This window comes from Cynoglossus semilaevis, chromosome 6 (assembly GCF_000523025.1).
Source record: "Cynoglossus semilaevis isolate Cse_v1.0 chromosome 6, Cse_v1.0, whole genome shotgun sequence".
NCBI classification, from domain to species: domain Eukaryota; kingdom Metazoa; phylum Chordata; class Actinopteri; order Pleuronectiformes; family Cynoglossidae; genus Cynoglossus; species Cynoglossus semilaevis.
In genome coordinates, this window is record NC_024312.1 from 15101260 (window position 1) to 15118925 (window position 17666).

Genomic DNA, 17666 nt, shown 5'->3' on the forward strand with positions numbered 1-17666 from the left:
TCTAGGTCATGTTTCCATTATTAGTATGCCAACCAGGTGTTACGTAAAAGAGATTAGAAGGAAGCGATGCCAGTGGAAGTCACTCTCTCACTTCTATCTTCTCCATTCTCCTTATCCATTCTCCGTCTGATACAAAGCAGTCACACTTAAATGCTCCCACTGTCACACTGAACCCCATGGCCATGACAAGTGGTCCAAAGATTAGGCATTTATGCAGCTCTGATATGCAGACTGCTGCAGGATAATTAAAGGAACTTCTTCAGATCATTATTGTGTCCAACAGTCAACAGGTGTTGTGGCTTTCACCTGGCAGTACCTTGTCTGTGTATACAGCACAGTCAGGATAACTGTGGTTTAATTGCAGAGTTAAGGTAGGCAGAAAGCAGAAGCTGAGTTTAGTATTTCATTGATGGTACGACAACTTGGCAGACTTGGGCGTTGACTTGAGAGCCATCACATAAACGTCTCAGTGGACTCATTACTTTGGAGGCATTAACAATTAGCCAGACTTGGGTGTTGACTTAGCACATATTAATGATTTAACATGGGCGTTGACTTAAGCCACATGGACAACTTTGCAGACTTGTGTGTTTATTTGGCACATAGACATTGTCAGCTGTGGAGGCGTTGGACAAATTAAATGTATTGTCTTTAATGATTGTCGACACGTTTTTTATCATTCATTATAATCAACTACATACACTCTGGATTCTCAAATGTGAGAATCGTTCATTTATTAGAATCAGGCATTAAAATAGTATCTGTGGAAATTCTGGAATAGTCTGGTCTCTTTCTGGTCTCTGGAGAAGGATAACATCACCAAGTGATAAATCTGAAGGGCGAATCTCCACAGTGTCACAACCTAAAGTCAGGCAAAGAAATCCTATAGGATTGAGGGGACGTTAGTGGGAATCAGAGCACGGAGAGTCATCACCATAAAAATCACAACAAATAGCTCACACTACAAATAGTAATCTTCATTACTTCATTACACTATGTAGTGTATATGAACTACAGTAAATCACAAGCTTTGTTTGTTGATACCTTCTAATGTGAAAATAAAGAGAAAATCAAGGTAATGTATTAATCGCATAATAGATATGTCTAAAGTTCTGGCAAGGAACAGCAAGTGCTCGTGAAAAAAAACCAACAGAATACACAAGGGCAAAAACAAAGTTGTCTTTTTCTGTTGTCAAACACTGCATAATTTATTTTCACCTTGACAGCAACAGGATATTAAAATATTTATGCAGCATAGTTTAATGCAAGGAACACGCAACTCACATTTTATTTTTAGTGACGCGTCGAGACCTCTGATACAGAATGCAGAAAAGAAGATGACCCTCTGAGTTAAAGTCTGCTCAAAAGTCTCTATCAGCACATGCTCTTTGAAGAATGTTAATCTTCCAAGATTCTGCTCGGAGATGACCCCCAGTGGACCTTCAAATCACCGAGCTGTGGGATGTATTAAGAAGATGCATTTCCCCAGCCGAGGCCAGACAGGGTCTACATCAGAGCCTTATTTGTCCAGAAACAGGGTTCAGTCGGCCACTGAGGTCATGCTGAGAGAGGAGCAGGGTGTGGAGGAAGAACATCATAAGAGCAGAAACCTGGGCTGGAAGCTGTTGAGATTGAAACCTGTCGTGCAGCTGCTAGAAAGTAGAAGATTTGCTTTTACAAGTAAGTTGGGATGGATGGCTTTTGCACTTTTACAAAAAGAACACGGGGTTAGCGGGAAAAAAATTGCAATTCACCGTGCTGGATGCTGTTGAGCAGAGGAATCAAGGACACTGAACAGGGAGGCGCAGGAGTAAACAGAGAGCAGTGAGGTGATGTTCTGGTCTGTATGGAGTGTACCATCACATTACTCGTGGCTGAGTTATAATTCAAAGACGTTTTGCAATGTATTATTTTTTTCTTTGCTAATTAGAACAACAACTGAACTGTTCTGTACCGTATCAGCTGCAGGAAATTCACAAAGATTCTTAATTAAAAGAGGACTTTGGACCACTTTCTGAAAAAAAAAGAAGAAAAGAAAACACAATACAACATAACTTTGCAGCTCGGCTACCCAATTTAAATTTTACTCAAAGGCAACTATTTGACTTTATTTAACTTTTGCGTAAACAGTTTTGTATGTTTGCACTGGTCCGTCTGGATTCACTTGATTAATATATACAAAAAAGTCAAGGCGTGGACTTAGTAAGAGTCAAAATGTGGTTGGAACATTTAGTCTGGGGTGTGTTAGAAAAAGACAAAGCGGTAAATAATGGATTGAAAAAGACATTGTGAAATGTTTCAGGAAGTATAAGGAAATATCTGCAGTGAATCTGAGGGTGCTGCTAAACACTGTATGCATGCCTTTTGAGTCTTTTAACTTGAAATCCTTTGACATGGTCCGCCACTACATGACAGATGTATATGTATATTTACTGCGTTTTTAGTTCATAATAACAGATACAATGAGTTAAGTTTGATTTTTTTTCAGCAATAATATCTGATCAGCAATTAGCATAATTGAATGAAACTGACACTTACGCTTACAGCCGCTAAATGTTTTTTAATCCCTGTACACATTTGTCTCCTATGTTTGAACCAGGGATTGTAAGTTAGACTGGGCAATAAAAGAGCAAATCCAAATTAGAGTGAGTGAAAAAAAGAGCACAGTTCATCAGTAGTACAAGCACAAGGTTTTATCTCACCCAGCAGGTGTGGATTATATTTTAATTGGAATTTTCCATGAAATACATGGGTGAAAGAAGATTGTAGCAGTGTTAAATAGGAAAAGAGCTGTGGGAAGATGGAGACAAAGAGCAAAGAGAGGGACAGAGGACAAGTCGGTCTTTTTAGGTGCAGGTCGTTTAAAACACACATCTAATTACCACTGAGGCAGAGGAATGTCTGCCACCTGCGCACAATTGCAAACATTCACAACCCTCCAGCCAGGAACTTCTCAAAGTTTTTATTTGAGCCCGTAATTGAAGAGCTACACGTCTGTTCTCACTCACCCTGGTTCCTCTTCAGACGTAAGCCATTAAACCAGCAGTGTCGTCAGGAATAAGGCGTCAAATGAGTCTGCAGATTGTGAAATCATTGGATCAGAACTTTATTTGTGTTTACCGTGGTCCATCGACAGATTGGAAGTGCTTTCATTTGATTTATTTTTTATTTTTTATATCTGATTGTCACAGCAGCAGAGTTCCTCCAGGCCAAAAGGAGGCAGAATTGAGCAGATGGAGCGACAAATGCGACATATCTCCTCCTCCTCTTCCAGCACCACGACTACATCTTCTTTCTCCTCTTCCTCCTCCACCTCCTCCTCCAGTATCTCCACCATGAGTTCCACCAAACTGCGAAAAGTTTCCCAAGGTTTGTCAAAGACCATAGAAGGTTTAAATTAGAAACCAACATAGGCGGAGTTTGTTGTCAAATTACTTTTTACTGAACGAACACCATGTAGTGTTGTATTTTATAATGCGTCGAACAAAATCAAACGCATCCAATAACACAGAGTTCAAGAAGAGAAAATTAAAGTGCAGTTGTACCATCTTCACTTGAAAACTTGAAAAATGCAGAAGTATGCACCTAGAAAAAAACATCAAATCCACGTTGATTATCTGCTTTGGTTAATGACTAGTGGATAACACTAAAGGCGTCTTTTCTTCTTCTTCTTACGTTGTGTCTATGTTTACACTTAGCAGCCGCTGTGCCTGTGTAACTGTGTTTGTGTCCTCCTCGTTTCTTCAGAGAACTCAGGAGTTCAGCATAAGACATCAGCCGTGCTGGAGACCTTCAGCCAGGTACAGAAATCTCCTCACATTCCCCAGGGAGAATCTGTCCCAGATTTTGAGGAGAAGCCACGTCCCGTCACTGCCCAGGAGGGTGAGCTGAACCATCCCTCCCTTGTCCCGAGTGCCTTTAAACTTCAACAAATGCCCTTTGCAGGCCCTAATATCTGTCTTCATGTTGCATTACATTACAAACAACTGTGATCCCGCAAGAGGGAGGAAGAGTCCTCTGAGGGAAACACGTTTGCTAATTTTAGACGCCTGCCTATGGTTTGCCTAGAAACTGCAGATGACACAAACTGAAGTGTGGTGGAAAGGGGAGGAAAAACAACTTATAAGATGATGTGTGAACTTTTGGTAACAATTTAATTCAGATACGTGAAGCACTGTGGCATAAAGCCGATACTTCCACACAGGTGATGTCAAAGCTGTGACTTTTACAGCACAAAACTTTGGCTTTTTCAGCCTGGATGAATTATAAATTAAGACACTTGGAGACAACATTCACACAATGTTGGCTTTTTTTTTCAGTTTTGTCCCCTTGTCTTAGTTTTCAAGGTGAACCAACAGAATTTACTACTACATTGCTTAAAATAATTTCAGAATTACTTTTTTTAAAACATAAATTCTGCATTTTGTTTCTTTGTCATCAACAGGTGAGGACATAGTGTTTAAGGCTAAAGTGACTGGGAATCCTCAGCCCACTGTCAGCTGGGAGCGAGGCCGTGGGTGCCCGCTGTCAGACGCTGCTAAAAGTTTTTGTGACAGCAACAACAATCAGTTCATGCTGAAGGTTTGACCTTTGTTTACTCCTTACTTTAAATATAAAGTACTGGGCTGTGACAGACATCACCGACCTCTGTTACTGCTCAATCCTGACAGAAGTAGCATAGGTGGGATGAAGTACTACACACTTCAGAAAAATAGGACAGTACAGTGGGTGGAGCAGCCAAACTCTATCAAAGAAGAAGGACTGGAGAGGAAACTGTTAGAAAATGATTTTTGGGTGAGGGGACAATGAATGATGTTAGGAGGCTTTTCTGCCTCTTCAGTGCTCCTTTGGATCTCTAACCAGCCCGATGCGGTTTTAAAACACTCTGTACCAGGCAGGACCTGAAGTGAAGTTTAAATAGCTCTTATAAAGCAATTAACTTGTGGGTGCTGACATATGGAGCCTTACCATCTGTTTCCCTGGTGAAGAATGGTAGTGAAGTCCTAAAGATAAATGTTCAATATACTGTATATTTGAGGAATGACAGTGCCTCCCTTTGCCTTAAATGAGAACTGCACTACAGCTTTAATTGAAGTGACCATAGCGTCATTATAGTTTTATAGTCAAACAAGACATTTCTCCTACAGATCAAGAACCTCACCCTGGATGACGCCGACGTCTACAAGTGCATTGTTTCCAACAAGCACGGAGAAGCTACTGGCTCTGTATCACTGATCGTGACTGAAAGTAGGTCTGAGTATTTTATATAAAATGTTTTCTTCCTCTGATGGTGATGTAGACGCCTTCAGCTCAGTTTACGTGCCAGTTTTAAATGTTTTTTTTTTTTATATAGACCATGTGCCTCTGATCAAAGATTCTCTCCCTGGCTCTTGTTTCTAGATCCGGCGTTGGACTTCAAAAAGAAGTTGAAGAAACGGTAGGAACACAGGCTGGTTGTTGTCAAATGCTAACTGTGATATTTCTAAATCTCCTGTCAGGGTGTGATGGAGCTGCTCTTCTCTGATCCCCCCCCCCTCCCCATCCCTCCTTCAGATTCCTTTTTTTAGCCTTCATCAAGAAATATCTAAGAGGCATGAAGCACCGTCACCACAGAGACAGAGTTTGAGATGTTTTTGAACATTTCATACATGTGTATTCACTGTTAGATGCACTGACATGTAGCTGCACTCTTGCAGACTCACACGTATACACTTATCTATGTACCTATCTGCACTATTACAAAATGTTAAGACTCAACATTTCATTTTTAGTCAAAGATTATTTAAATTACTCCTTACCTAATAACCGTTTGATTTACTAAATCAAAATATCTATCTAATCTATCTATCTATCTATCTAATCTATCTAATCTATCTATCTAATTTATTCATCATCCATCCATTCACCCTGTGCAGTAGTGTGGAGAAAAAAGAAGAGAAGAAGCCTCCAACAGAGGAGGAGATGTTAAAGATCTTGGCTGGAGCTGACAAAAAGGACTATGAGAGGATCTGTGCGGAGTACGGCTTCACTGACTTCAGAGGCATTCTGAGGAGATTAAAAGAAATGAAGAAGAAAGTGGATGTGGAGGTGGGCCGGTCATTCTCTACCTTTTCTAAGCAACATTTTTAGATATAATACAGAACTCGACATAAAGCGGTGACCTTGATGTTGTTCGACACAATAATGACAGCCCACATGTCGTGCCATTTGTGTTTGTTATCGATCTGTAAGTAAACATTCACTTTCTTTCCCAGATGGTGCGTGTTTTGAAGCCTCTGGAGGACATCACTGCCAAAGCCGACAGTAACGTCATCTTTGATACCATTCTAGAACTGAAAGATCCCAACATGAGGATGAACTGGTTCTTGGTAAACTTCATCTGTGTGCCAACATTTGCTTGTACTTGGTTGACAGACAGCAGGCACTCCAGGGAAGAGCAAACTGTCCAGAAATGGGACAGTTAGTGGTTAGATCCCTGTCTTTTACAGTACAGTGAAGATGGTCAGCTGTCCTTTTCTTTGATTGACACATATTTTTTGTTTGTTAGCATATCCCTCCCTGGCCTGTAGATGGTGCCAAGTACAACTAGTAGCACCTGTATTTGTGAATTATTTGTAGAAGAGGCTTAAGTGTTTCTTAAGAGTTGAAGCCTGTCTCTGTCCACAGTATTTGTGAGAATGGTACTAGTATCTGTCAAAATAGATACTAGTACCATTGGTCAGCCTTTTTCCAAAAAATATTAATTTTATTTTTTGAATTAAAATTAAACTCACAAAGTCATGCACATAAAGAGCCTAAAAGGGTGGTTGGATATATAACATAAAGCAAATGCATAAAAATAATTTTCCTCTCACTGAGCTGTTTCGTTTTCAATTCAGGGCACGGAGCTGCTGAGAATCCAGTATTCTCACGGGAAATATGAAGTAAAGCAGATGGGAACCAAACACATGCTGTGCATTTCCAGCGTGAGCCTCAGTGACATGGGAATGTATTCACTGCAGGTTGGAGACAAGAAACTGGCAGCCAAGCTTCACGTCATCGGCAAGTCCTCTTTCGGAGCAGCTCTTGTATACACTCACGGTCACTTTCACTGTTTAAAGAAGTTTCTCTCAGAATTAGCATTTTCACCATCTGTGCCACGTTCTGTCCACTGTACCAGACGGGGCTTTTTTCTCACATCATGTCCTTTATATCTGCACCACTCCTTTTATTTCTATTTACAATTTTATTTCTGGACTTTTCTTTCGACAGCATGATAACTGCTATTATTACTACTACTAATTATCTCACTTTTCATAATTATATTTTCTTAGATGAACCTCTGAAATTCCTGTCTGACTTCAAACCGCAGAAGGTGACGGAGCGTCAGACTGCCGTGTTTGAGGTCCGACTCTCGAAGAAAACAGATGCTCCTCTCATCTGGAAGGTTTGTACAGAATCCGTTGATGCACGCAAATATTTAGTAAGAAAACAGTTGAAGTAAACCTTTTGTTTTTCCAGGTGAAGGGAAAGGAAGTGAAAAGAGATGAAAAGTTTGAGGTGTCCTTGTCTGTCGACGGCCTGACGTACACTCTAAAGATAAAGGATGTGAAAGTCAGTGACACTGGAGACTACACCATCAGCATTGGAGATCTCAACGCCACCGTGCCTCTTTTTATTGAACGTACGCGCAGCAGTTGGGTTTTTTATGACTGTTAAAGTTTTTTATGTGTTTATGTCTTTGTTATTCCCAGATCAACAGTGTCTGCCTGTTTTAGAGGCAGGCAAACTGCCCTCCTTTCAGACTCAGCAGAGAGAAGCAGTTACTGCCCATCCCTCGAGATTAGTGGCTGTGTTTTTTTCATAGCGGTACTAAACAACATCATCTTTCTTCTGAGTTTCATAGGACGAGCTATAGGAAGCATATTAATCATCCGTCCGAGTGCTGAGTTGTAATTCAGACAAATCCCTCATCACGATGCACTCACTTATTACTACTCTGTCTGACAAGATCTTTCCATGCCAAGTTTGTGCAGTAAATGTCAGAAGACACATGGGTTGTGTTGTTGCCTTAATTACAATAAGTCATTACTAGATTGTTCCAAGAAGAACAATCTAGTAATGACTTTTGTAGAAGTTGTTGGAGGTGGTTTGTGTACCACCCAAAACATTTTATTGGGGATAAGAAATAGGAAAAGAAAACATACAACAAATTTTTCTATGAAGATTCTCAGTCATCCAGGCCACGGTCAAGGTTGAAGAGTTCCGTTAGGCAGCTGAACGTGAAATTTTCTCACAGAACTCTTCAACCATACAACTAATATTAAAACAAATTCAAAGTGCAGCAGCTCAACACTGAACCTTTAGTTTTCTCAAGAGTCTTGACATTTGTCAAAATGCATTTATGGGAAGAGAATCCAGTAAGTTTGCACTGAGGATCAACAAAATGGTAGAAATATATTCAGTTCGTCTGCGGACCAGTACCAAATGAGCCATGGCCAGTGTGCTCTATCTCTGGCTAATATGGTTTTGACCTGAGTATCCAGTTAGAGGACTACATTTATATACATTTCCATTTTTATTTCTCTGTAGGAATCCCTATCAAGTTCACGACTCAGCTGAAAAATGTCCGCGTACAGGAGAGGGCTAAGGCCCACCTCGAGTGTGAGATGAACTCCAAAGATGTGCATGTCCGCTGGCTGAAGGACGGGTGTGACATCACTGCGAGCCGTCACTACATATTCATGCACGAAGGCAAAAGGGCAGAGGTCATTATCGAGGATTGTGAGCTGACGGATGCGGGAGAGTATTCTGTGGTCTGCACCCAGGACAATGACACACACGAATATGTGGCCTCTGCCAATCTGACAGTGGATGGTAATGATGTTCCTGTGTCTGTCTGCCTCCGCAGCTGCTTATGATGTCAGCCAGTGTCTACCTTTGGAGAGTGGTTGACAACTACAATGGGTTATTCCTCTGATCTTCTTGTGTTTTCAGAACGCTTCGCCTCAGTGAAGAGCGGCCTGTCAGACACTCAGTGTGGAACCGGTTCTCTCGCCGAGCTGTGTGTTGTTCTAGATGACGAGAAGGTGGATGGAGTGTGGCTGAAGGATGGACAGGAGGTAGGAACATCAATCACAGTAGGGTGGATTACTATAACGTTGATTACACGGAAACAATTAAGTGTTTTTCATCAGTCAATTAGAGCCATCACGCACACACACAGAGTGACACAGCCATCAACCCATTTTCTAACATTTAATGGTGTCAGGGCTGCATTTACTGAGGGTGAAGTAGAGCCTGAATTGTCACAGAGCTACATATAAAGACAAACAACTCTTCACACTTTCACTATTCCACCAACTCAGTCAAAGAGAAGATTACCCAAGATGTACCACTAGAGGGAGCCCAAGTACCACCGTGGTATTCATGCCTTGATTTTACAACCACTGGTGGAGATTATTTACAGGATGAATTCATGCTAATGAATCATGGAAATTGATATTTGCAGATTTCAGAACAGAGTGCGGTTCAGGTGGTCAAACAGGGGGCTGTCCACAAGCTGATGTTTTCAGGTGTCACTCAGTCACACGAGGGGAAGTACACCTTCAGAGCCAAGGGAGCTGAGAGTGAGGCCGTGCTCACCATTGCCGGTCAGTACTGTTTGTGTGTGTGTGTGTGTTAGTGTAACTGAATATGTTATTGTTGTTGTTCAATTTCTCTATACTGTATGTCACTGTCAATGACATCAAGACACATCAAACCTGGAGGAGCTCCAGGCAGCTGTGTCAGTGGAGAGCTGTCAAGAACTCAGGTTTTATGTGATTTGATGGACTATTTACATCTTGTGTGCACCTGATGTTGTCGATGACCTTATGGTCAGCACTTTATCCCAAAGTCTAAAAAATCTAATCCAATTATGATAAGAAAATGTGTTAGAAGGGCTTTAATGTAACAGTGGAGTCTGGGTAATTCCCAGAATCCAGGCAGTTTTACTTTGTTTGCTGTAGTACTGGCGTGTAGTCCTGTGCTACAGAATCCTTGTGTAATTTTTTTCCCCAATGGAAGTTTATAAGAAAAAAATTAAATGAAAGTTAGGAATCTAAATATAATTACGAATAAAAAAATATTTTTGTTTTTCAGATCCTCCAGAGATAGACTGCTCTGTGTTGGACTGTTTGGTGGCTCAACCTGTGACTGTGAAGGCTGGACAGACCGCCACCATAAACATCCCCTTCAGAGGAAAACCACTGCCCAAGATTACGTGGTACAAAGATGGGGCCGAGGTCCTGGAGGATGAACGAACCAAAGTAGAGAGGACAGCTGACGTCACCTCTCTGATACTCAGCAGGTGGACAGGCGGAATAAGATTTTTTGAGTTTGTTGAAGTTGAATGCACACTTTTGTGTATTTTACCGTTTACTCTACACTAGGTGTGTACGAGAGGACAGCGGTGTGATTATGCTCCGTCTGAAGAGTGACTGTGGCACAGCTGTTGCAAATCTGCAGCTCAACGTCATCGGTGGGTGAGACACAAAGACCGAGCGTTTTATGACGTTTGTAACATTGAAGCCATTATTTTCTATCTTCCTTAGACCACCCAAAGCCTCCTCAGGGGACGGTGGAGTTCTCTGAGCTTTCAGGGAGGTGTATAAAAATGAAATGGAAGGCTCCCCGTGATAACGGGGGCAAGCCCATAACTGGCTTTGTGATTGAGCGGCGAGCGGCAGGTAAAAAGTCTTGGACCAGGACAGGTGAGGTGGACAGCAGCGCCACCACTTTCACTGATGACCAAGTGGATGAAGGTCAGATGTACCAGTACCGCATTAGGGCTGTGAATGAAGCGGGAATGAGTGAACCTCTGGAAACTGAAGAGGTCCGTGCTGGAGAGCCTGTAGGTGAGACTCTTGGTTATATTTTTATGTTCACATCACCCTCCAGAATAAAGAAAAGCAGGTGGGAAAAGGAAGGTCAGGGTATTTTTAGAGGATAGCCTTACTATTTCATCAGTATATTTGACTTTTGTTCTTTTTGAAACACCTAGCTCCACCTGGCACAGCCTCCCAGCCACAAGTGTCTAATGTGACAAAGAGCACCATGACAGTGAGCTGGACTCCTCCAGGTGATGACGGAGGAGCCCCGGTCCTGGGCTACTTTCTGGAAAGAAGAAAAAAAGGCAGCAATATGTGGCTGCAGGTCAACACAGAGATGCTCACAGGTCAGAACAGAGCTCAGAACTGAGGAAATGTATATGTAGAGAATGTGTTTATATGAGGTTATTGTAGACATCGTATTACTTATTCACATTAACGTTTTTCTGTGTTTACACAAATGGATCATTGGAAGGTAGGAGATCTGATCGTACTTGACACCATCACATCACAACGACACTGCTACTCCTTCCCTTCTGCCATATCATGATAAAAGTCACTTTGCTGTTAGATGTATTTTTAACTTTTAGTACTAACATTACCACAGAGTGCAAGGGTGTCAAACTCAAATTTACAGTCGTGTGCCGAACTTAAGATTTATTGAAAAATTGATGGCAATTGTGCATGTTTTCCCTTGTAGAATTTTTGTATATGGAAACAAACTTTAGTTTTGCATAAACATTGAATCTGGAACAACCAAAGCTTAATATTATAAACACGTGAGAAATTAAATTTGAAATAAAACACACATCAGTTGTATTTGTTTGTTATTATGTCTCTTTATTTGTAGCCTTTCGAGTTTCTTTTGAATGTATAATGAAAGTATTAGCGGTGTAACATCATACACCGCTAATACTACAAATCCTGACAGTACATAAGGTCTATATACTGGCAGGCAAACTCTAGTACACATTTGATATGATCTCGTGGGCTAAATATAATCATACTGCAGGCCAGATTTGGCCCCAGGCCTGAGTTTGACATGTGTAACACAGTGAATGCATGTTTTAAATGCATCCTCAAATATATGTGTGTTGTAACATTAAGATTCCAGAGTGATCGTGGACGGCTTGGTGGAAGCGGTGGAGTATGAGTTTAGAGTCACCAGTGTGAACAGGGCTGGAGCAGGTTCTTCTAGCATTGTTTCCAATGCTGTGCTCGCTAAAGATCCAATACGTGAGTTGTTTTTTTTCCTTCTTCTGTTTGTGTCTAATTTTTTTTTTTTTTTCTTCTTCTGTTTGTGTCTTGGTTATGTTTCCAGGCCAATAATATTTCTCTGTTTTTTTTTTTAAACTTCTAGGTTCTCCTGGTCTGGTGAGAAATCTCTGTGTCACTGACTCTACAAACTCCTCCATTTCTCTGCGCTGGACATCTCCAGAGCAAGGGGATGAACCTTCAGGCTACATCCTGGAGGTGCGTCCTTCAGATGCTAAAGAGTGGACGAAAGCTACTAAAATACCCATTGCTGGCACTGTGTTCACTGTTGGAGGACTTCAGGAGTGCACAAAGTATCACTTCCGTATCCGAGCCGTAAATGAAGGAGGTCTGGGGGAGAGTATTCAGTTGCAGGAAGGTGTATTAGCCATGCCTCCACCTGGTGGGTGACTGAATTGTCTTGTCGTATCATTTTTCTTTTCTCACATTCTTCTTTGGTTTTTCTTGCTTGTCATTGTTCATTTTATTTGAAGTGCCACCCAGGTTTGACCTCCAGGGAAAGCTGAAGAACCAGATGGTGATCCGAGCAGGGGCAACACTGTGTCTGCACCTAAGCTTCACTGTAAGACCTGGACAATATGTTCAACATCAGTGTTCCTTTAAACCACCCTGATGCCATGCCTAGTTTCTAATGCCTTCCCCGTCCCACACAGGGTTCACCTCCCCCGGTAGTTACCTGGTATAAAGACGGCGTCCTCACCACAGGAAGAGAGGTCATCACCAAGAGCAAGACTAACTCCCAGTTGCTCATTTCCTCCTCTCAAAGATCTGACTCTGGTGTTTTCCGTGCCCATCTGAGGAATGACTATGGGGAGACTCACTATGACGTCAATGTCAGAGTTACTGGTGAGCCACAAAACATGATTCGTTCTGCTGTTTTTGGCTATGACTGTGTCTCTGATTCAAAATACAGGGGTCCTCGGTTTACAATGTCCTCAACGTGTCATAGTTACCTTGTCATCTCCCATAAATTTATTATGAAAGTCTTGTTCCGTCATTCGGACTTATGGGCTGATAACAAATCTCATACAGGAACTAATTGGCGAGTGGAGTGGATGAAAACATTACCACAAGGCAGACAGCCTTTGTTTACATTCGCTTTCTTCCATTTGTGTTGTTTTGGGAACTTCTCGTCCTCCATTATGGCTCCCAAGTGTTAGTCAGACTCTTCTGATGTCCCAGATGTCCTAGCCTTATTCTTGACGAGGGCCCACTGTGCCAATAATCGTAGCCATTTATCTTGAGCACAATCCAATTTCTCCTGTCCTCAGACTTTCCTCGCCCCCTAAAGAACCTGCGTCTTGTAGAGGAGGTCCCAGGCACTGTGACCCTGCAGTGGGACCACTCCCCAGACTTGTCTGATGAAGTTGATGGAGCCCATTATGTCATCCTGAAGAGAGACACCAGCACTACGTCCTGGTTTACTTTAGCCGAGCGCGTCTTTAGCAGCAGGTACACCGTGACTGGAATACTTCCTGGGAGGAAGTACTTCTTCAGGGTCATTGCACAAAACTCCATAGGGGACAGCGACCCTCTGGACTCAAAAGAACCTTTTGTCATCGCTAAGGAAAAGGGTGAGTGTGTAAGGTACAGTAGTTATTTTAAATGTTTCGTCATCTATAAAAACGACAAAACTGACACCAACCAATCAGAACAAATCTGTCTGTCTGTCTGCAGAGTGCTTTGGCAGTTTGCAGTTGAAAGAATATGCCTCCGCCCCACGTCAGGTGAAACCTACTTTCTTGTTGCCTCTTAAAAACCATGCCGTTCGCAAAGGACACGACTGCACCATGAGCTGTGCATACCAGGGCATGCCAACTCCACAGGTAATACAGGCACATCACCAAAGAACAAGATGGTGATAAGTGACATTGTTTTTGGCATGGGTTCACTGTTTATTTTACTGGGGGAAATTGTAACATTTACATAAAATAATAATAATAACTATTATTGTGATTATTATTATTATGATTATTATTATAGAGTCCCTTATTCAATCCACACTGGAGACATTTACAGTGTGAGTCTTTGAAACTGACACAGGCTGCCACAGGAGGCGCCATTAGGGATATGTGGTTCCTCTACCTCCATGTAAAGCACAGTGGTTCTGCATTGTGAGTTGCAGTAGTTGGAGGTTCCTGACTGGTTCAAACGTGATTTCCTTTGACTCCTTTATGTCCAAGTCCATGTCCAGAGTCTGATAAACTGTCAATTTCTCCAGAGTAGATGTCCAAGTCCTTTTCAGTCTAAACCTGTCATGTTGTCTGTGTAGGTCTTTCATGTTAAGTAGAATCAGGGAGCAGGCAGGACCCAAACGCAGCACTCGTAGACAACGATTGGGTGCAGGAAGTTTATTTATTTATTTAAGCCTAAAATAATACTCGGCAGGTGATCCAGTATAATTTACTGAGTATAATGAGTCAATAGAAACATGGGTGGGAACAAGAACTACAGTCACACATACACACTGTGTGAGATTGATTAACAGGGACCACAGGACCCAGGTGAGTGTGATGAAACTGGTTAATGAACCACAGAGAAACAGACAGACCTGACAACACCCAAGTCCTCTTGTTCAGTCCATGCTGAGGTCTACCAAGCTTTTGAAACCTCCCATGTCTACACCGTGGTCTGGTTTACTGTTGACTTCTCTCTAGTCCATTTTTCAATAGTGTTGAACATTATTGTTTGAGGCAGTATGTAACACGACTCCATAACAAGTACTGTTATTGTTTGAGCTCTGTATCTTTCCTGCAGACATTTTCCTTTTAACACCAAGTACTGTTGTGCAGGCCTGCTGGTATAAAGGAGAAACAAAGATCTCTGACTCTCCTCAGTTCTGGCACAGCACTGCTAACGGAGTGTGCACCCTGGTTATTCCCACCTGTGCTGTCAAGGACGCTGGAGAGTACACACTGGTATTAGAGAACCCACTGGGCTCGGCCAAGAGCTCCTGCAACCTGGTGATCTTTGGTAAGTTCTCAGGGATGAAGAGAGGTCAGGGGTCATTGGTTCATGAGAACAGCTGTATCATGTTTGAAGTGAAACAGAGTTAACCCCTAAACACGTCCTTGTGTCCTCCAGATAAGGATGACAGGAGTCTTTTGGAGACTCTGAGCAACCATGCCAACAGAGAGAAAGTCATTTTCAGAGAGTTGTGAATGATGCGCTGCTGAAAGTGCTCTTTGACTGGTGTCTTATGTGTGAGCTGCATGAACTGATGACACTTTACACAATTACAGAAATGCAAAGTGACTTCACTCTTTTCCTCTGACAGTACCTAAAGTGACCACAAGGGGTCATACAAAGACATTGTCACGCTCACAATATCACCCTGCTCAGTGAGACTCACTGAATTTCTCAGATGACTTTTTCTTCTATTATTTGACTTCGGTCCAGATCAGAGTGCCATCTATTTTAGCTTCCAGTGTTTTTGTGCTCTCTACTATAAAGAAATATTTTACTTCCACCTTGAATGCAATCACTTAATTTAAAAGTTTAAAAAAACCTTCCACACAGTTTGTCTTATTTGCTTTGAAACCTTGTTTGTTTTTAAAATAAACAGTTTTCTCAGTGTCTGTTCTTTGAAAAAACTTTTTATTTAACAGACCAGGTGGTATAAAATTACCGTCAAACTGTGTTGAATGTGATCTGTTGTTGTGGCACAGTGGTACAGTCATTCTATGGGGGGATGGGGGGTGTTTTAGATCAGATTATAAAGAAATGTGCAAGATCCTCTTTTATTCTTTCTGTTCACTGATGTAACAAGACACCTTTTATTTTCTAACCCTTTGCCTGATGTACACAGTACTTTACTGTCTGTACTGTAGTTATTTTTACGTCATTTGCTTCCTGTGGCCTACTGCTCAGAGTGAGAAAACTGCATAAGAACACAGACTTCCTGTATTTTATCAGACTAATTACATAAAGTCCAAACATTGTCCTAGCAACCATTTGATTAAATACCAATGACTACTGATTACTTGGATAATATGTTATTAAGAACAACAATAGAAAATGACTTGTTTTTCTAGGGCTTTTATCCTGCTAAAATAAGCAAATGAGATGCATTCGTCAAGTTTATGTTTGCATTGCGGCTCTGAGTTTTCTGCTGCTTCCCAGTGGAATTGATATTGGTATTAACCATCACTGAAACTTGTTTATATCACTGTTACTATGCGGATTTTATTGATGATTCCCTTACCTAAAAACATTGCACTTGATTGCCAAACCCTGTCTGTAAGTTACCAAAAGTAGATTAGGAGGATATATTAAAAGGTGGCGGTCAAGTAGAAAACCTGAGGAGACAGAACGGTGAACAGTGACTCTGTCTAGTCTGAATGAGTCTCCCCTGGACTCCAGGCTGTTGAAAGCACATATTCCACTTCTGCTCAGACAAAAGACTGTAGCGGTTCCTCCAACAGAGCTGTTGTTCTTTTAATGCACTTTAAGGCACTTTAGCTGCTGAGGGCCAGCACTTATAAATATCAGCTGACGTTCCAAATGTGGAACCTTTGGATTTTTGTCACAGTGGAAAAAAAACCCCACAGGGACACTGTGTTGAGGTTGCATTGTAATTGCATTTAATTCACCAATAGATATTCACATTCAGAGCAGTCTCACTACAGCAAAGGAACTATTTGTCACTACAGTCATGAAAGGAACAAATCACTAAGTGAAATTGAGGACAACGTGAAGAATACAGTCCCATTCAAAAATCTTCAAAAAGGTACATATTGCATTGTATTGGGCATTGAGTGAAAACTAAATCAAATGTTATTGGTACAACACAAACATTACTTTCTGCCACAGTAGCAAGAACTCAAAAATAAATGTAAGTTTTTTTCTACATATGTTATAATAACACTTTGTCAGATTGTAACACTTGTAAATAAAGCTATAGGGCCAATACTATCTTAACTGAACCATCAATGTTATGCTGCTGATGTTAAATGTTTATTCAAGAGTATACAGGGAAAATGTCAATATAATCCAATACACACTGTAGTCATTTGAACACCCAGTGCTCAATTAAAAAGGAAACTGAGCGGTCGGTCTCAAAGTACAGAGGACAGTAAATTAGAACTGATGTGTTTAACAACTTCAGCAGAAGCAGCATATTTACAGCAGGGCTTTCAAATGATAGATCACAGAAGAAAACGCAAAGAAGAAAAATATATATGATCAACAGAAAGTGCCGACTTGTTCAGAGAACCCAGAGGTCCCTTTTTATACATACAATACATACACAGGAAACTACTGGTGTCCACTCATCACTATACTGCGAAGGCCATGCCATAAAGTAGCCTCCTACAGCTTCAGTCCTCTTTTGTCTGCATGCATAATCCTCAGGACAACAGAACTATTGACAGGCTGAGGGAAAATGATGCTCCTGCTGGCCTGCCATCTGTGGGGCGACAGGTTGCAGCTAACAGGCAGGATGGGAAGGAAAACCTTCTCCCGTGTGTCGTATTTCACCTCCTCACCATATTCCAGTTACAGTTTCAGCTCAACAATAACCTTGTTCCTGAGAGGAAGGCC

The 17666-nt window shown here is 41.5% G+C and overlaps 1 protein-coding gene and 1 long non-coding RNA gene across 6 annotated transcripts; one reads left to right on the plus strand and one right to left on the minus strand.

Moving 5' to 3' along the window:
• Window positions 1–1527: 1527 nt before the first annotated feature.
• On the minus strand, window positions 1528–3134 carry LOC103380377 (uncharacterized). Its single transcript, XR_521661.3, has 4 exons — window positions 3009–3134; window positions 1955–2014; window positions 1755–1842; window positions 1528–1652 (listed from the first exon to the last, which is right to left on the minus strand). It is a non-coding gene; the product is annotated as an uncharacterized LOC103380377 (long non-coding RNA).
• Window positions 1563–15616, plus strand: LOC103380378 (immunoglobulin superfamily member 22). Of its 5 annotated transcripts, none has more exons than XM_008312317.3 (27): window positions 1563–1680; window positions 3192–3369; window positions 3748–3882; window positions 4445–4581; window positions 5148–5247; window positions 5401–5437; window positions 5916–6087; window positions 6255–6443; window positions 6499–6501; window positions 6879–7041; window positions 7314–7426; window positions 7501–7663; window positions 8572–8856; window positions 8977–9101; window positions 9491–9632; window positions 10123–10330; window positions 10413–10501; window positions 10575–10877; window positions 11024–11197; window positions 11958–12086; window positions 12211–12507; window positions 12599–12687; window positions 12779–12971; window positions 13397–13699; window positions 13803–13951; window positions 14918–15098; window positions 15210–15616. In XM_008312317.3, exons 2-27 carry the CDS (start codon window positions 3234–3236, stop codon window positions 15284–15286), a joined length of 4092 nt encoding a protein of 1363 aa, XP_008310539.1. In that variant the 5' UTR covers window positions 1563–1680; window positions 3192–3233; the 3' UTR covers window positions 15287–15616. The 5 variants fall into 5 exon arrangements, with proteins under 5 accessions (XP_008310539.1, XP_024912102.1, XP_008310540.1 ...); XM_025056334.1 differs by lacking the exon at window positions 1563–1680 and adding an exon at window positions 2803–3026; XM_008312318.2 differs by lacking the exon at window positions 1563–1680 and adding an exon at window positions 2803–3026 and having other exon boundaries at window positions 3195–3369.
• The last annotated feature ends 2050 nt before the right edge of the window (window positions 15617–17666 follow it).

Bases quoted from the DNA above. Each gene is read 5' to 3' on its own strand.
- LOC103380378 (XM_008312317.3), top strand. From the start codon at position 3,234: ATGGAGCGACAAATGCGACATATCTCCTCCTCCTCTTCCAGCACCACG. The intron at 7,427-7,500 runs GTTTGTACAGAA...TTGTTTTTCCAG, and splicing joins ATGCTCCTCTCATCTGGAAG to GTGAAGGGAAAGGAAGTGAA. The intron at 12,087-12,210 runs GTGAGTTGTTTT...TTAAACTTCTAG, and splicing joins GCTCGCTAAAGATCCAATAC to GTTCTCCTGGTCTGGTGAGA.